The sequence below is a fragment of the Falco biarmicus genome, chromosome 7, assembly GCF_023638135.1.
Source record: "Falco biarmicus isolate bFalBia1 chromosome 7, bFalBia1.pri, whole genome shotgun sequence".
In the NCBI taxonomy this organism is placed as follows: Eukaryota; Metazoa; Chordata; class Aves; order Falconiformes; family Falconidae; genus Falco; species Falco biarmicus.
Genome location: NC_079294.1, coordinates 59453143 through 59476669, shown reverse-complemented (window position 1 = coordinate 59476669; position 23527 = coordinate 59453143). Strand labels below are relative to the sequence as shown.

Genomic DNA, 23527 nt, shown 5'->3' with positions numbered 1-23527 from the left:
GGGCAAAAATCTCCTATGTCAGTAAGCTCCAAGGAAAACATGGGATTGGGAGAAATTATGAAACAAGCTAATAAGAGTAGCGGGAAGAAATGATGAAGAAATTAGTCGCATGAAAAAGACAGTGGGTTAAGAAAATAATTGTAGGGTCTGCTAGAGATAAGTTCAGCAAATTACAATAGGAAAAATCTACCAGTACCACAACTAGTTTGAGTGCCTGGGTGCAAATTTCGCCAAAATTTGCGCATATAGACAATACTGTAGAAAGAAAACTTAATGTTAAGAGAATGATCGTAGTCAAGTTGCTTTCACTTGAGAAAAAACATATAAATATACTCCACAAAGTTGGGATGTCCCTCAAGCCTTTCTTTCTGTTTGAAAAGAGGATGGTGGGTAGCTGTTCTGATAATAAAGGCATCATTTGAAATAAAGAATTATTTGATGTTCAGTTCCTTTAAACTGAAAATAGTTTTGACTGGTTCAGGATCTGACGATGTGTCTTAAACTGTTCAAGCGTATTCCCAGCATGACTGAAAAAGGCAGAGAGGAGCAATGAGTTTGCCGAGAACTCAAGAGCAAGGGCATCAGCCTGGTTTTGCATCTAGATTTTCTGCAGCGCTGTGTATTTGTATTCATTAATTTGGCTCTGTTAATGCAGTACCTACAATAAATAGCCTCGCCCATGGACATTACTTAAGAACACGTAAGCATTTTGAATCAGCTGTTGGTTTTCCTGTTGACTTTGTGATAGGGCGTGTGCGGAGGGAGAAGATCCTTGGCCCTGAAGGTTGCTGCCCAGTCAGATCTCTGTCTGCTTTCACCTTCAGTGTTGTCTGTCGCCTTTGTGCACTTTGTACACTGCAAATACAGCTTGTGACTTGTTTATACTGTGATTTGGTCACGGCTCTTTAGGATGTATATGTGCTTAGGGGAAACATATTTCAACTATGTTTCTGTGATAATTCAGCTGTACACTGTAAATAGCTGACAATCCTGTTATTAAATCTCAGAATGTGACAAGGGCACTGCCTTCAAACGAAGACAGGAAGCGTTTGAGCTTGAGCATTAAAGAATCACTTTTAATGGCAAGAGCAATTAGGCAGGGAATAGACCATTAGTATCAGGGAAGGTTTCTGCTGTGCCATAGCCACACATCACCCAGCACAGGTTAGAGACGGTGTGAGTAGGGGTTGTGTAATATGTACTCATGCAGAATGTACAAGATGAGATTGGATGATGCAGTTGATCTTTGATTATATTTTTGATGACACATCCTAGCTGCTCTCTGCCTGTTTGTAAGAGAGAAATCTGCCCGCTGCTGCTGGCTTGGATGCTCTGTGCTGCTTACTCCTCATTGACGCAGCAACTATTAGGGGCTATTGGACCCTCTTGCATCAATTGGAAATGCGTCGTAATGATAATTTTGCCACTGGGGTCAGGATTACAATGAAGACGATATTTTGAATAATTGATGCTCAAGGTGTTTTAGGATTTGATTTTTTTTTTTTTTTTTAAAAAAAAGGATATTGCTGGATGACATCACCAAGCGGGACAGCCTGCTTAATGACTCATAGGGGAGCAGGAGGCTCTGCTGTGTAGGTGTTTTAGGATTTGTGGGCTTCATGTTGAAGGCTGGCAAGACTAGGAGCTTTAGCTGCAAAACAACTGTGGCTTTATCATGAAGAGCGAGCAGATTTGACACAGGGGAAAAGAGGGCCTGGCAATGGAGGTGTGAGCAGAAGTGACTGCTGGTTACTGTGCAGAGCTTGTTCACTTCAGTGGCAATGCATCTTCCTTTCCTGCCTCCCCCACACGCTAGTCTGATTTTATTTATTTGACGTGGCTTATCAAAATGCAAGATTGTAAGAATTTCTGAAGTGACAAACTGTTTTCTTTCCGTCTGGAAGTTTCACTGCAGCCTACAGGATTTAGAAACTTGAACCCTGCTGCGATTCAAAAGGAAATTTTCTGTAGAAGTTGCACTTTTCTGCCTGTGCATCAGGGATTCTGAGAGAGCCCCTGGGAGCTGCTAGGTGCTGTTCCCCATTAGCATTTGCATTATAGTAATAGAAGTCCTGCAACTGCATTCTTATCAGGCGAGGTTTAGTACATCAGTGCGGCAAGACAGCAAAGGCCTCTATGGAATATGTTTAAAAATATGTAGCCAGCTTGTACTTTTTTTTTTTTTTTTTTCCTAAAGCTGCTTCTGGTTGCACTGAGGATTCTTCCTTGTAGACTGTGAAATGGTGTGTATGGGTACTTACTGTGTAAATACTTGTTGTTTGCCTCTGCTTAACACTTTGCAGTAGATTCTCCTCAGATATGGAACACTGTATTTTTTGGAAAAAAATATAAAATTTAAATCTTGTGTAGCTCTGAAGGGAAATGTTGATTTTTATTATGTGGGGGTGTGAGCATCTTATTTTTGGTATTCATTACTTATTGTTTCTTCCCTAGAAGAAGGGCAGGTAGTGTAGCCAGAGCTGAGAGTATTCAGCAAGGCTTTTCCTTCAAGGTGCACACTTGTCTCTGCTTATATTAATTGCATTGCAGTGACTGACTCAAGTTCATAGCTTTTGGTGAGTTGCTCTGTAACCTGTAATGGCAGCACTTTGTTGTTGCCTTTGTTTCATTCCCTGGTTTTATCAGGCTTTTGCATTCCGGATTCCCATTATAAATCTGTTGCAGACATCTAAAATGTCTCCCTGCAGTTGTTTAAGTGGGAACATGTGATCTGTTTTGTGATATTGAAAACTGTCAATGAGAGCATTTGAAAAATAACGGCAGAAATTTGCTGAGACGTGCAAAATGTCCCCAACCAGCACTCTGGGCTGCACTGAGGCTCCAGGCTGCTCGGAGAATGCGTGGGAAACGTGGGGAGAGTCTGACACATTATTGTTTCTTTCAGAGATAGTGGTGTCTAAAGATGAATCAACAGATCTGTTCTGGTAGGTAGTTCAGACACTGGTGCAAAGGTGGCAACAGCGTAGTTGTTCCCCTGTCTCTGCCTTGACATCACCCCATCTCTAACCAGGATGTACCTGTGCAGTGCCCCTCCAGGTGATGCCCCCATCTCTTACACCTTAACGTAGTCCAAACCCCTGGTAGCCCCAAAGCCAAAATACTCCTCCCTGACCTGCCAGGAGGTTTCTGATCCAGACAGGACAACCCCGAGGTGCTCATGGGCACAACATACACCCAAGGGCACAACTGTTGCCCTTGGGTATACAAGGAGGAGCTAAAAGCATCTTTGGACTCTATTTATGTACAGGTATAATCCAATGATTGTCATAATAATACCCTCTTCTACAGCAGGGGTAGGGAGAAAATTATTCTTTTATGAAACAGTAAAGGAGATTTAGTTGCCTAAAACTTTACAGCACACAGGTGAATGAGTGTTCTCTTTTCATGATTATTTTGTGTTTGACAGCTGTTTGCCACTTACGTAGTCCGTTACAGGAGGTAGCTGATTTTCTGTTGCCTGTTGTTTGTTTATAGAGGTGGTCTTTATAAAGTTGTATTTAAGGTACCTTCTAAAAATGCTAATGAATAAAAAGGAGTCTAATTTGGTTTATGGTCCTTTTCAAGATGAACAGAAACTGGCCTGACTGAGAATAGGGATTTGTCACTTCACTACACCCACCCAAATTCAAGGAAATTCAATTAAAAGCTTGAGTCTCCAATCTCAGTTACAATGAAACACAATAGCTGCAGAGCAGGGGTCAGGTCCTAGGTTCCAGAAAGGGAGATGCTGGGTTGGGAGTGATTTGGGGTCGGCAGGGAAGCTGTTCTCCTCCTCCCAGGCAGATCCAGAAGTCTGCATGAGTCTGTGCTTCCTCGGGAAACTTCCCTTTCCCCTCTGTGCCTCTTCCACCTTCCTCTGTGATTTGGAGCAGGGGAATGGGTGTTTGTGCATAATGCGAAATTCCACCTTCTCTTTTTAGAGGTCTGAAGGACAAATAATGTCTTTAAAGTTTCTGTGCGATCCTCAAAGCTGTTCCCCAGACAAAAAGTTCTAAGCAGCTGGTGTTTGAGACCTTCAAAATTGCATATTATGGAAGATGCATCAGCTTTCAAGGACTTAGATGCAGTTGGATGCTCCCAGCCATCTCTCTCTCCCTGCTTTGCCTCCCCAGACTTCTCAGCAAAGCTTACGGTTTTGCAGAGGGCTTCCTTCTACAGCAGGACTGAACTCCTTATGACCCCTGGGGTAAATGTCTCTCCTGCAGTTGTGGTTACCTGCTTTTCTCTCTACAGAGAAGGTGTGTTCTGAATTTTTCAGTCTCAGAGCAGTAATCCTCCATATGCATTGTTCAAATCTTTGCAAGAACTTTTCTCCATTGAGTTAGAAATTAGCATTTCAAATTCTATGGGGGAGAAGTTGCCAGAGTTTTTTATATTTTAAGCTTAGAGTTTGGAACAGAATCAGAATATCTAATCCACTTTGCATTCCCTGCTTGGTCTTTCCTCCCTGCCTTATGAATTGGCATCCTTGTCCTTATGAGGTAGAGCAATATTGTGCACCACTGTAAGACTTCTCCCATGAAATATCGAAGTATCATTATGCTGATTTGCAACACATTTTCCAATAACTGTTAAATTAGTGTGATGTGAGGTTGTACTGGAAAGAGTTTATGCTCTTCAGCTGCTTTACGGGATGACCTCTGAATTACTGGCCAGAAGAGAAAATAGTCACACAACTGCTGGGAATGATTTGGGATGATTCGGTGCTGCTTCTTATTCAGTAAAAGAACGGCTGATTTCCACGAGTTAAACAGCGTGGTCCAAAATTTGCACCTTGGATCTAAGTTACTTTTCCTCCTTTTCTTTTCCTCTTTCCCCTGTGGTGACGGAGCTGCCGCAGCTCCCTGCAGGGAGGAGTGCCCAGCTGGTGCCCAGGGTGACAGCAGCTCCAAGCCTGGGTCAGAGCATTGGCTGGGGAGGCACATGGAAAAACACAGGGCAAGCCTGGGTTGTCTAGGGAGAAACGGACAACTAAAATGCTCTTTTACTGCCTTTCGGGGTAGTAAAGCTTCCTAAAAGAAAACTGTGTTTAGAGAGATCTGTAATAGAGGCCTTACAAGTCAAATTGATTTAATTCTTAGAGTGCTAAAGTGTGAACGTGCAAAAAGCATAGTAAGAATTTCTCACCACTTGGCACCTTATCCTCAGTGGCTGAGTGAGTACTTGATCCATTCTGCATACTGACACCAGGCACTAATTTTAGATCACAGGGACTATGAAGAGTGCAGTTTCTAGCTCTTGACTTGCTGTAATGTACTTACGGCAAATAGGGGAAACTGGTACATAAACTTTTTTCTCCCCCAGCAAGGGAGGTGTCTGCTTCCGCTAGCAAGGAATCTCTTACCATTAGAGTGCACTCAAAACAAATTACTGTGGAATAAAAGCCATGATTTTTAATCCTATTTAAAAATAAATACCCACAATTTTGTTCTGAAAATAAGGTCAAAAGTCATTTAAATTGCGTAATATGGGTTATTAGTCTAGTATGAAAATCTGTCTAGAATTTATGAGCTGGTTTTGCTCACGTTTGTTTGGTATAAATAAACAGTAACTTGGAGCAGAAGAGGGTCGGGTCCCCTGCATGTACTGTCCTGTTTTGAAGGGTGAATTCACTGCTGCATAAATCTCACAAAAGGTTCAAAGCCCCGCAGCAAAAGTATTAGTAAAGGATGCAGCCATAAGCAGGTTGTGTCATCTGGGATGCGTATCAGCGTGACGTATTATCCATTGAGTGCTTTGTTTGCATTTGGTAAATATGATGAGCTCCAGCTCTGTGCTGAAGTAGCACTGCAGAACTTACCAATGGCTTATCCAGTCGGCAGTGAGCAGGATGAGCCTCTGGTCACCATCCAGCCAGTTTGTTTTGTTTCACAGGATTGCAGGGGATGCGTTCTGCCTTCTCCCAGTTGATTCCTCTTTTGGAAGCAGACATGGGGACAGCTAACTGCGTATAGTGCATGTAGAGTCCTGCTCCAGAAACCCTGACGGTCCGTGGTTTGGGCAGTCCTCCGCTGCGTTTTGCATGGGCTAGGGCTGGGTGTGTGGCTCCTTTTAAAAACCGGACAGTAACTTCAACGTGTTTTCAACCAGAGAACAGAGAAGGATTTAGAAAAAAATACTGGGAAAAGGAAGTATATGTATCCGTGCTGCCAACTCACAGGGCAGCCAGCATATCAAGCAGGAAATAGTGGCAACCAAATAAGGGCAAGGCAGAATAGCTAAAATGAGGCATGTTATCCCCTGGCTGTCACAACAGCGCTGTATTCCAGCTGAGGGCCCAGTGCACAGCCAGTTTTATCAATAACTGTGTGATACCCGCAGGCCCTTGAGCCTGCACCGAACAGGAATCCTGGGAGAGAGCGCAGCCCCAGCGTGCCAGCCCATCTGAACCCATCGTTTTTGTTCCAGCTCATGGAAAAATTATTTTAGATCATCTCATCACTTTAAACATTTTAGTAAGTGTTAATATACTTTCAGCACAGTGGAAATAATCACCATATGGCTGTAAGATCTGCCATCTGTCCAGGGATGTTGAAATACAATTAGTCCATGTAGTCCATTTATCAATCTATAAGTGACAATATTCACAGTCCTGGCAACTTTGGCTGCTGACAGAATCAGCACTTGTGTAGGCCTACCTGTCTGACCTTATTACAATCAATATGTAAATGAGATGGAAAAAATCCTGTCGTTCACTGCATCCTTCACCCTTGACAGAAATAAAAAAAAGTCTATATTGGTGTAAATGAGACTGAGAAAACGTTATGCCTTAATTTTTGTAGCACTAATTGTTTTTTTATGTCTAGTAGACCCTTAATTTCATAAGGAGAAGCTAGATTTCCTTGCAGTCTTTTAATCAAGAAATATCAGCATGACAGAGTATGTCACAAGGGAAAAAATCATTATTAAATCCTCTCATGTTGTATTAAATTCCAAGGCACAAAACCCTAGATGTTAGAAGCATGAGAAATGTGATCATTAACATCATACAGGTAAGAATTTATTTTTCCAACATCTCTTGTTTGACCTCAGGAAAGTAAGAAGATGGCTTTTCAGCAGAATGAATAATTTTTTGAAAAAAGGTCAAGGCCTTTTAATTTTAAAATTACTAATAAACTGACACTATAAGGGGTCTGATTTTTGACCACCCGGGCAAGTCTAGCCCCTGCGTGTCCTAGCGTGGCTGCTCAGGACTGCTACCCCCCTTAAAACTTGGCTTAGATTTATAATGGCTAATGCATATCCAGAAAATAACTTGAACTTTTTGTTTGGTTTTACATATTACCCAGACTCATACTGCATAATAAGTTTATAATAAGAATGTGTGCTATGTTTTGTTTATTCTACAAATTTTCAGCCAGCCCACACTAATTTTGAGACTCTGCTGACAGGAGAATGTCATTTTTTCCGCATATTTGCATTATAGCCCATAGTTATAGAGCCTGCATTGCATGAAAAATGCTGATACTTGAAACTAAATCCTTGCGTAGCCCACACCTCATACAACCTGTACCTTGCATAACCCACAAGGTCGGAGGCACTGGCATGCAGAAATTGGAAGTTCCCCAGGGAGCAGGACTGCAGGGATCAGAAATAGGTGGCTACTGAGGTTCAGGAATTTCTGGGATAAGTTTCTCCTAATATTACTTGCAAACATGCAGAGTTTGAAGTTTTAGCAAGTTGCAGAGGTTTAGTTTTGTGTCTTTACTGATACTGGGGTTTTTTTTGTGGCAAGGGGAGTAGTGATTTTGCTTTGTAGATCCTGTGTTTCTTATGAATAACCTGTTGGTTAAGTTTTTCAGATTTAGTTTTTCTCTCTGAAGCTCAGGAGATTACTAGAGGATCTTCACTTTTGCACTGGGGTTGTTGACAGCTTTTTATGCCAACAAATAAATGTACATATCTGAGATCTGTACTGTAAATCTGATGGCAGCAGATGGTGTTACATTTTTAAAGACTAAAGTGAATAACGTTAGCTTCTAAATGTTTGAAATTTCCTTTGTATTTTTAACTTGAAGCAGAAGAAATGTGTCATTGCATGATCTTACTGGCTGCTAGTAAATACATTAGATTCAAGAACAGTGTCCTCCGGTTCCTTAGAGAGGTGCTGCCTGTGTGCTAGCAGCAACCAAAATATTCTGGTTGTTGATTGTATTAGTCTATTAAAATTGCCAGAAAATGGAAATTGCTTTTTTTCCAGATAGTCTAATTTAAACTGCATTGAGTGGGGAATGACGCTGGCTTTAGCCATGCTCCTTTGTGCCCAGCATCTTGACATTTCCCAACTGCATCTGGGGGTTCCAGGCTGTGAGCACAGGGGGTGCACTTCTGCTGGAACCTCTCTTTACTGTTTTTGATACACAGTCTTTGGTGTTCTTGACTACGTTTCGTGTTTTTTGTCTTCTAGACAGCTTGTTTAGGAGGAGGCTGGTAGCAACAAATCTGTTTAAACATGGCAGTGCTGTTGCTAACACAGGCAAGTTGATACCTGTACCAAAAACCCAGTGCGGGCATTGGTTTGCATCTTTCTGATCTCTCATGGAGTAAATTGCTTGTTCTTTAATTGCTTTTAATTTTTACATGCCTAAATTTCATTAGAGGCATGCATCCTTGTGTTATTAAACCATCTGTTGGCACCCTTTTTCCTTGCAGTCTAATAAAGCGCTCAGACCCGAGTGTTTTGTTAGCCCAGGTGCTCTGGCAGCATCTCTGGGCACGGCGTGTACCAGCATAGGGCACACGCCGTGCCCTGCCCGTGCTGCCTGCACGTAGTGGTGGCCACTGGGACAGGCAAAGCCCTATCGCTTGCTTCTGACGTTACGGTTGGTAGAATTCCTTATTTGATCCTTTAGGCAGTAGATCAAAAAGTTATACAACTTGTTCTTTAAACTGAACTGATTGGCTTTCCCCCCTCCTAGTATAAGTGGAAGAAAAGCCTCAGGGTAGAACATTTGAATAGGGCATGGGAAAGCATATCGATAATTACATGCATGGATTACTGCACAAAAGTACTCCCCTCCAAAGATCCGCTTAGTTCTGTGGTGTTTGAAATAATGGAGTGTTTAATCATATTATTTTGCAATAGTGAGGCCTTGATTATGCTACTGAATAAAATCAACTTTTCAGATTTCTTTGTGCGAAGGCAACCTCATTTGCCATGCAAATTCTTACAGCATGGGAGGAGAAAAAGTCCTAAACATAAAGATGCTGCCCTGGTGGTGTCAGTGGGTTTCACATGCACAGACACGCAAGTGGTCTTTCACTTCAGCCTCTGTTTGTAGGTACAGTGTATTTTGATCGTATATCCTCTGACATTTAATCTCTTTGTTTTTTAAACAAACACCAAATAGCATGCACAACCTTCAAGTATCCCTAGCCTTCTGCCACACAGAAGACATAATGCAAAGGATTAATAATAATAATAATGATAAAGATTCCACTAGCATGCTAAAGGATTTTTCTGCTGGTTTACAAATGCAAAATAAATTGCTCTCTTCCCCCAGAGTTGTGTCTACGTTACTTTCTCTTCTTTGATCGTTTCTCACCACTGGTGACTGTAGATGTGTATGCTGTCTGATGTGGGGTGAAGAGGACCAGGAGCAACTGGGGCTGCCGACATCTCATGTCTCCCAGCAAGGCCAGTGCTGGGGGCTCCTGAGCAGCGCTTGTGGCGTGGGTGAGGGCTCTGAGGAGTGCTGCCTCTTATTTTATTTTTATGGATGGTGCTCAAGGAGCTTGACACAGTTCAGATCTGTACACCGGGTCCTTATTTCTCCTTTGTAAAACAAACCAACCCACCCCCATGGTGTGTTACCTGTGTGTGAGAAAATTCATGGTGGGGCAGAGCTGAGGTTTTGTTCGGGCTCGGCTGGGCTGCTCTGACAGAAGCAGAGGCCAATGTGTGCTCTGTGGGGGTGAGCTGAGCGTTTCCCCCACGTGGGGTACCCGTGGGCTGGCTCAGCCCTGCACACCCCGCTGTAATGAGCTCCTGTGGGCTCCCTCCTGCCCGAGCATCCCTGTGCTGCAGCAGAGGGTCTTGCCGAGAGCTTTCCAGAGCAGCCCCCAACGTGTAAAATGCAAGGGTAGCGTGTGCCAGCGCTTCATCTTTCCTACCACTAGCTGCATGGGGTAAATTCTGGCGCACGCATGCGAGCCAAAGCTCAGGGAGCCGCAGTGACCCTGAACCCGGTGTTCCCTGGGCTCATGGCCGGGTGGCGGTGCTGGCACCAGGCGAGGCACAGAGGGAGGCTGCTCCCCTGCTCCTACAGGCTTGGGCTCTCCGCTCCAAGATTTACGCTTTCAATTTACAGTGGCAATCTCTCGCTGAAATATTACAATGCAAACATTGTGCCACAGAAGAGGCTGTGCTGAAAGTATTAACTCTACTGGGGCTGGGGCGAACCCAGAGGATGTAATTTTTAACTGATCCAGAAAAACAGGAAGGCTTTGGGGGTCTGTTTATGTGCTGATGCAGCCTCGTTTGTCAACATGGGTAGGAAAGGTGCTGGAGGTAAACAGAGTACAAATATTTTTTTCAGTTTAATAGGGGTTGAATTTATCCCTATGCCAGTGGAAGGCTGTGTAAACATTACCCAGGGGTGCAAATTTATGCGTCCTCTTTCAGCATCTTCGCAGGAAAAAATCTCTGAGATAATCAGAGTAACACGACCAGTTTCACACACATGTGTCTCACAGCTTGGTTTTTTTTCTAATAAATAACCTTACCTGTGGAGGATTTGTTGAGGATCCTCTCAGTTGCTGTCACTTGTGTGTGAGTGTTTGTTCAGTGTCTTGAAAGATTAATAGCCCTCTGGAGATAGCCCAAAAATAAAGTGTGAGCTTTTTCCCTGCCCAAGTTAAGCCTTTTAATTTGTATATTGACTTCATAAAGGCGTAATGGTATTGTGAGACCTCACAGATGTTACAGTGATTTTTATACGGAGAACTTTTGTACTCAAGATTTATTCTTTTGGACTTAACTCAGCCACAAATCAAAAATTAGCTTAATTAACGTCTGTGCTTTTAACAGGAAAATTCCTCTTTAGGTAGCTAGGTTTTTTTCTTAATTTTTTTGAAGTAAGTGGAACTATTATGTTTCTTACAAATGCAAGAAGCACTTTTGCTAATTACATTCTGTCAGTTGAAATAATAATGCCTGTAAAAGAAGGGAGCTAAAAAGATATTTTTTTTTTTTGCATGAATTTCACATATTTCTGCAGATAAGTTGATACCAAATCTAGTATAAAGTGGGCACCAGAGAATCATGACACTGGTTATTTGCACGAGTTGCACGCCCTTCCATCTATCAATGCTGCTGCCAGATTCAGCACTTCTTTTCAACCTCGTTGTGAGGAGACCTGTCTGCCTACAAAATGGGAATTTCAACAGCTAAAAGACTAAAAAGAAGGACCTCAGGTCAATTATATTTTTTTAAATAGCTGTTCCTCTTTCTTGTTTTCTCTTTTTTGGGGATGATGTAATTTCTCTCCTACGTGTCAGGGTTTTTTGGTTGTTCGCTGTACCCTCCTATGTACCCGGGGTTCCACCTGCGGTGGGGAACACCGCCCGGCAGCGCAGGGCCTGGCTAGCAGAGTGCCGACAAATGCAGTTTAAGGGGTGCCTGCACTTTCTTCTTACAGAGAGAAAAAAGAGGAGCAAAACCCAAGTGCAGTTGCCCCCTGCTAGCCCAGCCTGTTGCTCTGCGCTGGTTCTCCCATCCCTTGTGTACAACAGATGCCAAGACCTCCCCCTTCTCTCTGCGCTCACCTTCCTGCCTAGGGTTGCTTCTCTGTCCTTCCAAGTAATTTTTGCTGTGGGATTTGCCTGCGTGAGGAGGACTCTGTGCTGCAGGTCAGAGAGGAGCTGCCCAGGTCTGTGGAGCCCAGTGGCTCTGGTCAGACGTGCATTCAGGCACCAGCGCTTGGGTGCAGGCAGGGGGTTTGCAGGGCTGGCATCCTGTCCCACCTTCCTCCACATCGTGTAGGGGCAGTTGTTAAAACCACCAGCAGCTGCTTTCTGGTCTGTAAAGACTGTTAATTTTTACAATAGTCTCTTTTGTTGAGTGGCAAATATTCAGCTGTTGGTTTAGCCTTTTAAATTCACATAGTCGAAACCTTCCCTGGGTATATCTGGTATAAAACTTCCCTGCAATGATAGTGATAGAAAAGCTAGAGAGGGAATGAGGTGATTTATTTCCAGGCTTGCTACTGGCTGTGTTATCCCGGGATGCCATCTCACCTCTCCATGGCTGTTTCTTCAGGTGTAAAGTGGAACCATTACCCACCTGCTTGCCTCATGCTGTGAGTTTTGCACCCTTGCAAGTTGAAACAGGCTCTTTGCTTCTGCTGGTTGCGTGTGCTGGCAGCCCGCACCAGAACCTGCCTGTCGCAGCCGATGAGATCTGAATGACCTGGATTAATTAGCAATGCCAGTTTGGGAAGAGAGCAAGCTGCCTGCTTTCGTGATGCTGGCTTGCTGCTACCGCATCTGCAAAACGTGCAGGCTTGGTGTTCATCTCTCCCCAGCTCTGCACATTGCCTGTGCTGAGTGTGCCCAGTCTGCCACCCTGGTTCCCAGCCCCAGCCATGAAATGGGCAGTGATGGGCGCTGGGTTACAGTCTCTCAGGGAATTGGGCTGACACAGCTGAACGTGTGGTGTTTGTGGTGAGTGTAGGGAGGATGTGCCTGTATTACTTGGAGCACGTGTGGTAAGGTGAGGAGGGGTCCTCCAACTTTGTCCTCAGCCATCACTAAGAAGCTAATTCATGTGGTTTTCTGTTTCCCGAAAAGATTGTATTCAGGATGGCACGAGCCTTCAGTATGTAGGGATAACAGGCTGGAGGATAGTGGACTCTTGCTTTGAGAAAAGATTAATTTTGTGTATAAACTGCAACAGGTGTGCTAATTACCATGTGTGACACCACGGGCTGTGACTTGTCCCCACGGCAGTTCTGTCCTGCATCAGAGGTCTGCCTTTACTTGGGTTTTGGTGTTTGAGGGAGAGGGGTTGGTTGGTTCTTAAAGTTTGAGATGTGCGTATATCAACAAGTGAGTAGTGTTAATGGGTAGAGAGAAACAGTATTTTCACAGGTCATCTTTAGGCGTCATTACTTATCTGGACTTCCACCAAGATGAGCATTTCAAATAGGAGAAAAATCTCCATCTGTGAACTGAGGGGCCATCATGCAACAGTAAAATCTAGAAAGACAAGGCAGCAGGAGCCTGGCAGGGCAGCTGGGCACCCTGAGGAATTGGGAGCCCCAGTCCCCCAGAAAAGGGACATTTAGTGACTTCTGGGGTCTTGGAGGAGCGGCTGGAGAGCTTGCTGCTTTCATGGAACAGGATGTATTTACTCAGTTTTGATTGGAACCAAAGGCACGGGTTTGCCTCGCTGATGTGCTCTTAGCCTTTGGAGCTGTGCATGAATTTTTGAGGAAACCAGAGGCACAGGTGATGCTCGGTGGCTTTGGGAGCTGGCAGCATCACCGTCCTGCTTTTGCAGAGGAGCTGAGGGCGGGTGGCCGGTGGGTGAGCTGTTCCTGCACGGCTGGCCGAGCCTTCGGAGGGGTGTTGTGGGAACAGCATGCCTCTTATTAGCAACATTGCTTATTTTTGAATTATCATAAATGAATACAAGTGGCACTCCAGACTACATTCTATATGAAGATATACATAAAGGATTAGTTCTCTTTATTGCGTTGTCAGGCAGTAGTAGCAGTGCTCAATCCAGATAACTGTTGACACTGTTTATCGTGGTGCATTTGGCAAATAAAATTTCTTGTATGATGACCAGTGACGGGGCGTACGTCACAATGTAGGATTTTGTGTTTGTACCTACTCTTCTTCTTTCTTGAAAGATTCTCATTATCAAATACTTGTTACAGCAAATCACTGCAGATCTGCTGGCACTGTCATGTAATATAAATGTCAGCATGTGCATGATGCTGACCTGTAGCAGGAAGCACCACGTTCCAAAAGCTCCATGCTGACGTGCTGTCTGCAGGCACATGCATCCTCCACCAAATGGCAGTTTTGTGAGGACATGTTCTTTTAAAAAATAGGTTTATTCTAATCGGTAAATTAGGCAGCTAATGCACTATCAGTGTATTAGTATTAGCGTGTGGAGAGCACAAATAATCCGGTCCTGTAAACTAGGAATCCTTATCCCAGAGATTTTATGTGACCTGCTAATGAAAGTTTTAGCAAAATATGCAGATAGTGGTTTTGCACCTGGTGGAGTACCAGGGCTACTGTCACAAATACATAGACAAATACAGATCCTACAACAGGTGAAGGAGCTGCTTTGCTCTATTTACTGCTTGGTCAGTGCACCCACCTGATGCGTACTGGCCACTTTGTGCATTTAAAAGAACTTGGGCGCTGATCCTGCAGGCACCCACCTGAGTCACTGTGTCGTATTTACTACCAAAAAAGATTGCTCCAGTACAGGAGCGTTCATGTCATCAGTGCCTTGTTCAGAGCTGGAGCTGGCTCCATGTGGCCCCACACGTGGCTGGGGTCCGGAGCTCTCCTGGATGCCAGACGTACGCCCTGCCGGGGCTCGCTGTGCCAACGCTCCATCAGCCACTGGTGCCCCACAGCTTTTACGGTGCTGGCTGCCAATCAGCAAAGGCTCTTTACAGCTGAAATGGTTTAAATCACTGGCAGTGCTCATGATACAAGTGATGAACAAGGAACTTTGATTTAAATAATTTGAACTTTTCCTAAGCGAGAACTCATTCCTGTTGATTAGGAAGAGTAATATATGTGGCTTGCAGCTAGTCACACAGTTGTAAAACTTGGCATGGTTGTACATTAACCAGAAAGTGATACTTGTATCTCACACAGCTGTGGGTGCAGTTAGCTCCAGAGTCTTGGGTTTTGCTTTTTGAAATCTTCAGAAAAGGTTTAAGACATACTTCCACCTTAATGGAGGTTTTTTACTTGAGATTTGTCTTATATGGTGCAAGGATGGGAATGAAATTAGAAGTCAACTAAAATGTGTAAAACCATTACTTGAAAATTGCAATCATATTTATGAAACATGCTGGCCATATTTAATAATAAAAACTTATCAAAGTGCATTTCCTGTCTTAATCTGCACTATTAAGCAAAGAACTATTAGGTATAATTTAGGTCTCCATTTACTGCTTTTCAAGCAGCTTTACTCTAAACAGTGAATGTTACTGTCAAATTGATTTTTAAATAGTTTTTTTTTAAGAGTATTTAATCAATCATTAACAACTTCGGTTAAAATTCATGAGATTTTAAACATTCATAAATTCTCTTTGTCTTCTGATTTACGAGTCCACAGCCTGGCTGGCAGCACCACTGCTCCCTGCCTCCCCGGGCAAACTGGCAGTCACACGTAACGCCCAGCTTACAGGGGCTCACATGATGCAGGATGTGCTGTGGGAATTTCAATTTAGCATTGCTGTTGTTTTAAACATAAAACTGGATGAATCTCTGATAAAATGAAAGAAACCCTGGAAAACAAAGTCGTTCCTGTATCAGCAAATGCTTTCTTGAATGTCAAAAGTTGCAAATGAGTAATGCGGCATAACCCTGCTCAATTTGGAGCTCTGTAAGGCTGTGGTGTGTGTTTTAAAAGTGTCTCATTCAGCGTTTCACTGAAAAATGGAGTGCCGTGGCTTTATAGTTGCTTGTGTGTGCTACACTGGTCAAAGGAGTTTGGGCTGCAGTGAAGGAGGGTATTTCCCTCCGTGTTAAAAGCTGCACCACCAGAGTTTGTCAGTGCTGTTGGCTTTGCAGACCTGCCGTGGTGTGAGGGATAGCGTGGTGGCACCGACTCTCAGTGCCAGGGATGCTGGCTCCTGCGCCCTGCGGATGGGTTTGAGCTCCCTGGAGTAAGAGCTGAGCACAGACTGGGGGTTGGCAGCAGGGAGTGCAGCAGGGCAGGCACGGCTGCAGAAATGCATCTTCGCTTAACTACGATGAGCCAACACTGGGAAGATCCTTCCAGGAGGCTGTGTCCTGGAGGCGCTTTGTCCAGGGGGTCAAAAATAAGTTCTGTGGCTTTGCTGACCCATAGAGCCATTGACAGCAGAAAGGGCAAAGGCGTGTGTGGAGAGCAACCAACCGGCCCTTCCAGATCTGAATCTCAACAGAAGGTCAACAGTTCACTTACCTTGAATGCACTAAAATGCTTAAGTTTACACATCACGTTTCCTTTTTTTAAGAAAATAATTTATCAACTAGCCCACTATCACTGTGAGTGATAGGGCTGCTGTTTGTATTCAGGAAGACAAAATGCACTTTTTTGGGTTTAGTAATCATAAGAATTAGAAACATAGTGAGGTTTTGCTGTTGCTTTTTAGTAGAAGCCCCAGTGAATGGATAGGTGGCTATCTCAAGCCCTGAGCTTCATTATCTATTAATTTATCTGCTTGGATGCATGTATACAGGTCCTGTTGACAACAGTAGGTGCTACAAGACTCCTGAAAAAAATGGGGATAGGTAATTTTTACCTTCGTTCTGCTTTTATTATCTCCAGTTTTACTTCATATACTTTCTGCTCCTGCTGCAGAGAGGCCAGGCATAGTTTTAACAGTGTGTTCTGGTATTGTTAAGATGAGTTAACAGAGTTAACATTTTTTGTGGAATAGGTTTGCAAGGAGGAAACTTCTGAAAGTTCAAACTGCAAGATATAGGTCATATTACCATTAGCAAGAAGTTATTAATAGAATCCTTTAAAAATACAGAACTAAGTAAAAGGCAAAGTAAATTCAGAATTATTCTTCACTCGGAGAAAGTATGTATTTTTAGAGTAAAAGAGTAAGCTGCTTGGGAGAAGCTTCGCTTCCCTGCATTCCTTATGGCAAATTCCACGACCTTCGTGGGTGTTACGCTGCTAACCCTGTGTAATGGATGATGGAATATTTAAAAAATGTTACTGAGACCTGCCCCTTCTTTCCTCCCAGCTGAGGACGGCATAGATTTTAGCATGTGAAATGAGAGTTAGGTTCAGTGAGGTACTGATAAAGAGGAGCTCAAGCGAATGCTATGCTTTCACAGCTGTAGCATGACAGTCCCATTGTAATTTCAGTTTATTTCATATGAATATTTTACAGGATGAAGCAGAGGTGTCCATCCAGAATATCGTGCATGGCAGCCCCTGGAAAAATGTAAAACTTTGCATATGTCTTGCAAGCAGAAAACCGTTGTTTCATTTTCTCCTTCCTGAGGCCTTGCTGGGCTTTGCAAGTTCTCTGTGTCTTTCCTGAGCTAATTCTACTCCTAAATCACTTTTGTCTGTTTGATATTCATAAGTTTACTCCCCTATATCTTAATTTGACTGCAATGGTCAAGATGAAGTGTGATGTTTGATAGTGTTCCTGCATAAAGTACCTGAAGTTGTTCTGTTCTAAAAATGCACTAGTGGATATACAAGGAGCTGAAGATTATAGAAAACGTAATAAAACATAGTTCCAAAACTATGGGACCGAGAATAATAGAAGAGAATTATTTATATGAATAGGAAAGAATGGCTTATGGGAGCAAGAGATCTGTCTGGCCTTTCACCTACGTCTTTTCATTTGCTTTGTGCAAAATTCAGCCTGGCAGCCTTTTCAGTTTCCACGTGGTAGACATTTTTGGGTGGTAACTCTATTGTAGTGTAATTGTTTTTGAATCCTGTCATAATTCTGTCAAGTGTAACTATTCATGTTGTAATATTTTGTATGTGGTAAGAATATATTGTGGTACACTTAATATGCACAGTTATATATATATATTTAAGAACTAGAAGCATAAAAATGTATATAAAAGCACAGCAGAGCTCGATGTGCAGTTCACTTCTGAACTTGGATTAAAGGTACAGTTGGAAGTCAATTTAGTTTTATGGCCATTAAGTAAGTCTTAATTCTGATCTTCAGCCTGGGTGACTTTGGGTGTACCATGTTCAGTTGTTTGAGTCCTGCATTTTCTCTGCTTTTGTGTGATTTGCATTGTCACATGTTGAAGGTAAATCAAACCCCCCTCCACTGTGTGCACAATTTTCTTGATGAGAAAAAGCAGCCAAGGAGGGCCGTTTGGGAACGGAGTGTCAGGGGCAGTACGTCATCCTCTGAGAGTTGAACTGAAAGGCAATATATATCAACACAGGGGTTTGGTTGTGTTTCTTTTCCCCCTTGCTCCCTGGGATGATTGACTGGTTTTGCATCTGATGAATTTTTCATGCGGATCCACAGAACAGGGGGATTCTAAGGATAGAGATTAATATTTCAGTAATTATACTGTGCCTGTAGGTTGCTGGAGTCCTTGGTGCATCCACAGAGGAACCCTGGCTGTGGGTAGCTGTTCACAGGAATGCGTGGCAGGAGGAAATCCAGCTGGGGGCGGGGAGGGGGGGCGCTTGTTATTGCTTTTGGCAAAATACGTGGATGGGGAAAGAAAGAATGCGTATGAGTATCCTTTCCTGGAAAAAAACTAGTTTGAGGAAAAGGTGGGTACCAAGTTACGGGGAGAAAAAAGCTGATTGCTGCCTGGACTACAGCAGGAACTTTAGGATGTTGAATGTCACTTAGCGATGCCAAGGAGAGGTACCCAAGGCTGGATCGTGGCTTGGCAGCATCACTGCTCTGCCTTTTCACTTGGGGGATTGCCAGGTGCTCTCTGTCTTGTGCTTTCAACATGCCTGGTCAAGGCTGGGCTTCTGGGACATTTCATCTTCTGCAGACTCATGCATCCATTTCTCCTGTCCCTCCCTATTCCAGAGAACAGCCCATCTTCACCACCAGAGCCCATGTCTTCCAAATTGACCCCAGCACGAAGAAGAACTGGGTTCCCGCAAGCAAGCAGGCTGTAACTGTTTCCTACTTCTATGACAGCACGAGAAACAGCTATCGGATTATCAGTGTGGATGGAGCCAAGGTAGGAGGCTGATGGTACCCCGGCGTGTTTACTGTGTGGAGAGGATCATGACTGTCAGCCTGTGTGAAGAGAGACATAAATGGGCTACATTGAGCACTTAAGTTCATAAATACTCTCTATTTTCATATAATCCATAATGGACACTTGTAGTGGTAATTGGGAAAGCAAAGGGCACCTTAACGTTTTGCCAGAATTAACTGACTTTATCTCTGACTGATTTGACTTTGTGATCTTAATGAGCCAAGAGCTTTAAGTGTCCGTATTGAGTCTGTATGGTAGGAACTGAAACCACCACCCATATTAGGGAGGTAAGGCTGAGGCCTTTTTGGTGGAAAAAAATTGGCCTTTTTAAAGGGAGTGATGAGGCAGATATGTGCTGACTAGAGCTTTTAATGTAAATGCCAACTGCATATTCACTGTTGCCTGGTTGAACTGTTTACAGGTTAGTGCTTAATTTTCTTCAGCTTTCACGCAGGAGTTCATCAGCCTAGGTGACAAATTAGGCATGAAGGCTTTCCCCTGCCTCACTTTTTTTTCTTTTTTTTTTTTTTTTTCTTACTTTGTTTTGCATTACCAGAGAGTGTGTGGAAGGATTTCCTGTAAGAATCCTGATCGGTGTGATTGAATGGGTTGCTCAGACAACTGGTTTTATTGCATATTACATTTATCCTTCTGATTAGTCTCTCCAAAGTAACTTGAGCAGTGACTGCTTTCCCCTAGCAGACCCCAGTCAGAGGCGTAAGTTGGAACATTTCATTGCTGTGCAGAAACCATCAGTCATTTCTGCCAAATCACAAACCACGGGGTAACGAGACAGGTTTATAGCCTGTTTATCTGTGTTCCTGTTTGGATGAGGATGTTAAAGTACCACCGTCCTGGGAGAGAGAAATCACAGAAATCATCCCTTAATAAAGCTTTTCTATTTGTCATGCCTGTTTCACAAACTTGTTTTTTCAAACATCGTCTGTGCTATATTTGGTTATATATTGGCTTATAAATCAGCCATACTGCCTGCTTAAATTGATGGTAATGTTTCATTGACATTGGTACAGCATTAATATATCACCATCATTATGCTGTTTGTGCCGATGTGTTCATTTCCAGAAACGGCAGCTAACCACCCTGGCTGCCTAGGTTTGCAGTCGGTGCGCACAGCCCTTGCAACTTGCTGGGGAAAGCTGAGCCCCCCCCAAATTTGCTTACACCCCACAGGTTGTCCTGCTCGTGCTCGGATGAAGCTGGTGCTGAGGGTAGCGGGCTGTTGGCTTTACAAACCGAGGCAAGCGTGACTTCCAAGCCAAAACTGCTGTACTTGCAGCAGTGGGTCGCTTGATTTGTGGATGTGCATGCATGCATTAAGACCAATTAATGAAAAGAAAGTAATTACTGTATGTGGCAGGGGGAAGCTGCAGGGGCAGCATATGCCCACAGCCAGAGGTCCTGCCCAGAACGGCAAAGTGTGTGCTGAGAACAAGATGGGCATCCAAGTTTTGCTTTCTAATCTGCCCAAAAGACATTCAGAAGGAGCCACCCCCCTGTTTTAGCGTGGCACAGAAGGTGAGCTTTCCATGATTAAAATTCTCCCCCGGGGCTTCCTGAGCAAGAATCAATTGCTGGGCACATGAATTATTCCTCTTGTATTGAACCTTTGCTGATTAAGGAACAGGTTGAGAAGAGATGCTGCCTTCACGCTTGCTTCTGGAGGGTCCCCAGTTACCCCGCCTGTCTGTTTTGAGAGTGCTGATTTGGAAAAAGAAGGGTGGTTATACCCAAAGTAGTTACAAGTTGCTTTTCTCCCTCAAACAACTATTGTTTAGTGTTCTGACCTACTTTTCTAGCCAAAAATGAAACTGAGTAGGACTGTGAGGAAGGATATAGACAGCATCAGTTGGTGTTGTCCTGCTTTTCTGTGCGTCTCACTTATTCTAATAGTCTTCTGTGTGTTGGCAAATACTAGATGGATTAGCATCATGGCATCACTGCGGGCAGAAGTTATCTCTGTTTTAAAGACAAAAAAAGCTGAAGCTCAAGTAAATTAAGGGTCTTGGCCCTAGAAGGAAGATAGTGACGAAGGACATGTATCTCTAACAACTCTCCATTGTTGTCTGAACTGCAAAGGGGCTGTTCTAACAGTTTATTTTAGACAAATGTATACCATGCGTGTTGGCTTACAAAGAAATCTCACATTCATCCAACTTTTATGCAGCTGTTAGATTAGTCTTGGGTGGTTGGTTTTTTTTACCTTATGTTGGCATTACATAGTAACAATAACAATATTTCAAAGTGGTAAAGAATACAGGGCACTTCACTTAAACGTTGTTCGTTACCTGGTTGCATAAGCTTTATTTTACATTAGCGTTCAACATACCGCTCTGGGCAGTGTGTTGCATTGCGAGTATGCAGAGTAACGTAGAGCTGCTGAAAGACATCCGCGTTGCTCTTGTGCAGAACATGGGGCAGGCTGCATCACGTCAACCTGATGAGTATTTAATTTCCTCCTGATGCATCACCAACCCCGTGGGCTGATTCTCACGGGAGTGGCTTCCTCAGGCTGCTGCTGCTGTCCCCAAAGGTCCGGACCCTCCGCAGTCCCCTGTCCTTCAGCCCCATCCTCTCTTCTTCTAGCAGGTGTAGTCCCCTTCTTGTTCCTGGCAGGTCCTGTCCCTTGTCCCCAAACCCCTGGGGTGCAGGAGGGTAGGAGGAGGGGTGCTGCAGGGCAGAGGGGAGCGGAAGGGTTTAGGACTGGGCTGAAGGGGGATTAAGGGAACCACTGAGCCCATGTGTTTAAAGGCGTAAATATTGGGAACTCCTCTTGTGAGCACAGCTGGTGGGGGGCAGGGGAGTTGCTTGGCTCTGCTGCCTGGCACAGCAGGACGCTGCCTTCAGGTCCTTACCCGTTTGCCAAGTGGCAGGGAAGGACAGAAGGGCCTGGCTGGTAGGTGGGGAGGTGGTGGAGGTGGGTGTTGCAGCAAAGAGGAAAATGGGACAGAAAGGGAGTGGAGTAAAGATGGGGAGCAGAGGGAAGGCAAGGGAGCTTAACTCTTCCCTTGCAGAGGGATATGCAAGAGGCTCATGCTGAAAACCAGGAGTTACAGTGGAGGGCAGCCAGGCGAGAGCGTATGCCTTCCAGGTTTCTTCCAGATCCTCCCAGCCCAGCGACACAGAACCCCACTGAAATGCCTGGGGAGTCAAGCACTGGAAAGTGGAGACCTAGATTCAAAACAGCATGTACCGCTTTAAATCCTTGTGTTTGCAAAGCTAGAAGAGAACAGGTATTATAAATCCTGTGTCTTTCACAGAAAAACAGGTGCTGTGGACAGTAGCTTACAATTTATAGCAAAAGATTTCACAGATACTATGCAAGTGGTACCATATGGATGATCTTAACCAAGATACCGTTAGCAAACAAGGGAATAGATTGTATATCCTTTAATTACATTATAATTGACCTGTATGTTGTTGAGAAAGTAAACTCATCATGATGTTTTAAGAAGTTTCTAGCCAGAGGCTGTTTAGACTGCAGCATAATGAATGCTGGAGGAAGCGGTACAGTGAAACGGAAGGGCCCAGGCTGGTTCAGAGGTAATGAGGCAGCCAAGAGACTTCACCGTATGAAAGTGCCCAGCATTGTGGACAAAAGTCAGCCCTATTGAAAAATGACAAAATAAGGTGGTGATGCAGGGAGGACATGAACTTGTAAGTGCCCATTTGCTGTGTAGTGTGTGGGGAAAGCCACACACATGGTTCCTCATTAAAAGTGACCTATTATTCTGCCTTTTAGAGGTGAAAGAAAGTCTGAAAGCATGAAAATTACTCAGAATGATACCCTCCCTCATCCTCTGGAATAAATCATGGTAGTGCCCTGGCAGGTGGATTTGTTTATTTTTTATAAACTGGAAATACGTGTTACCCAAACAATATAGATAAGGAAGAAAGGATGAGAAACTTGTTTCTGTATAGAATTTGAGAAGGAAATAGAATCCCTCAGAAACTTCTGTCCTCATTTAAAAATATCCAGCTGTTACATTTCTACAGAGCCTGTGATTGATCTTTAGAGAAATAATTCATTAATAAGGAACATAAAGCTATCTTAAAAATTAATAGCCAGCAATAAAGTATATAGTGAGACATTCTGAGATGGCAGCAGCAAAGTGACAAAGCAAGAGTCATCTCGGATGCCAGTCCTAAGTTGTCTCTGTGTGATGCTTAAACAGATGACTAGAAAAAATTAAAATTAGGATTAAAAAGATTAATAGATTGCAAGTGTAATTTTGATAAAGACATGATATAGAAACAAAGACTTTGTGTTTCAGAGAAAAACGTATTGTCAGCTGATGCTCATTCCCAGTTGCTAGATCATTTAAAAGAGCTCATTACCTAGCAATTACCTTGAATATTGAAGACCAGCAGCTAAGTTGGGCGTAAGTGTGTGAAAGTACTGAAGAGAGAACCAGAAGAATTGCTGTGCTGGGAAAGCAAAATCAGTGGGTCTATTTCTGAAGTAAATTGCAATTAGTAAGAAAAAAATAATAGGGGCCAAATTTCACCAATCAGTATTCACAGAATGTTCCCCAAAGTGAATACTGTACATTATATAATATGATGAAGCTGTTTG

At 43.5% G+C, this 23527-nt stretch overlaps 1 protein-coding gene across 1 annotated transcript in view; it reads left to right on the top strand.

Annotated features, from left to right (window-relative positions):
* HOMER2 (homer scaffold protein 2) overlaps positions 1 to 23527 on the top strand; it is a 60090-nt gene that overhangs the window by 5103 nt on the left and 31460 nt on the right. Inside the window, exon 2 of the mRNA XM_056346481.1 lies at positions 18756 to 18912. Coding sequence (XP_056202456.1) covers positions 18756 to 18912 — 157 coding nt within the window. The remainder of the gene's footprint in view (positions 1 to 18755; positions 18913 to 23527) is intronic.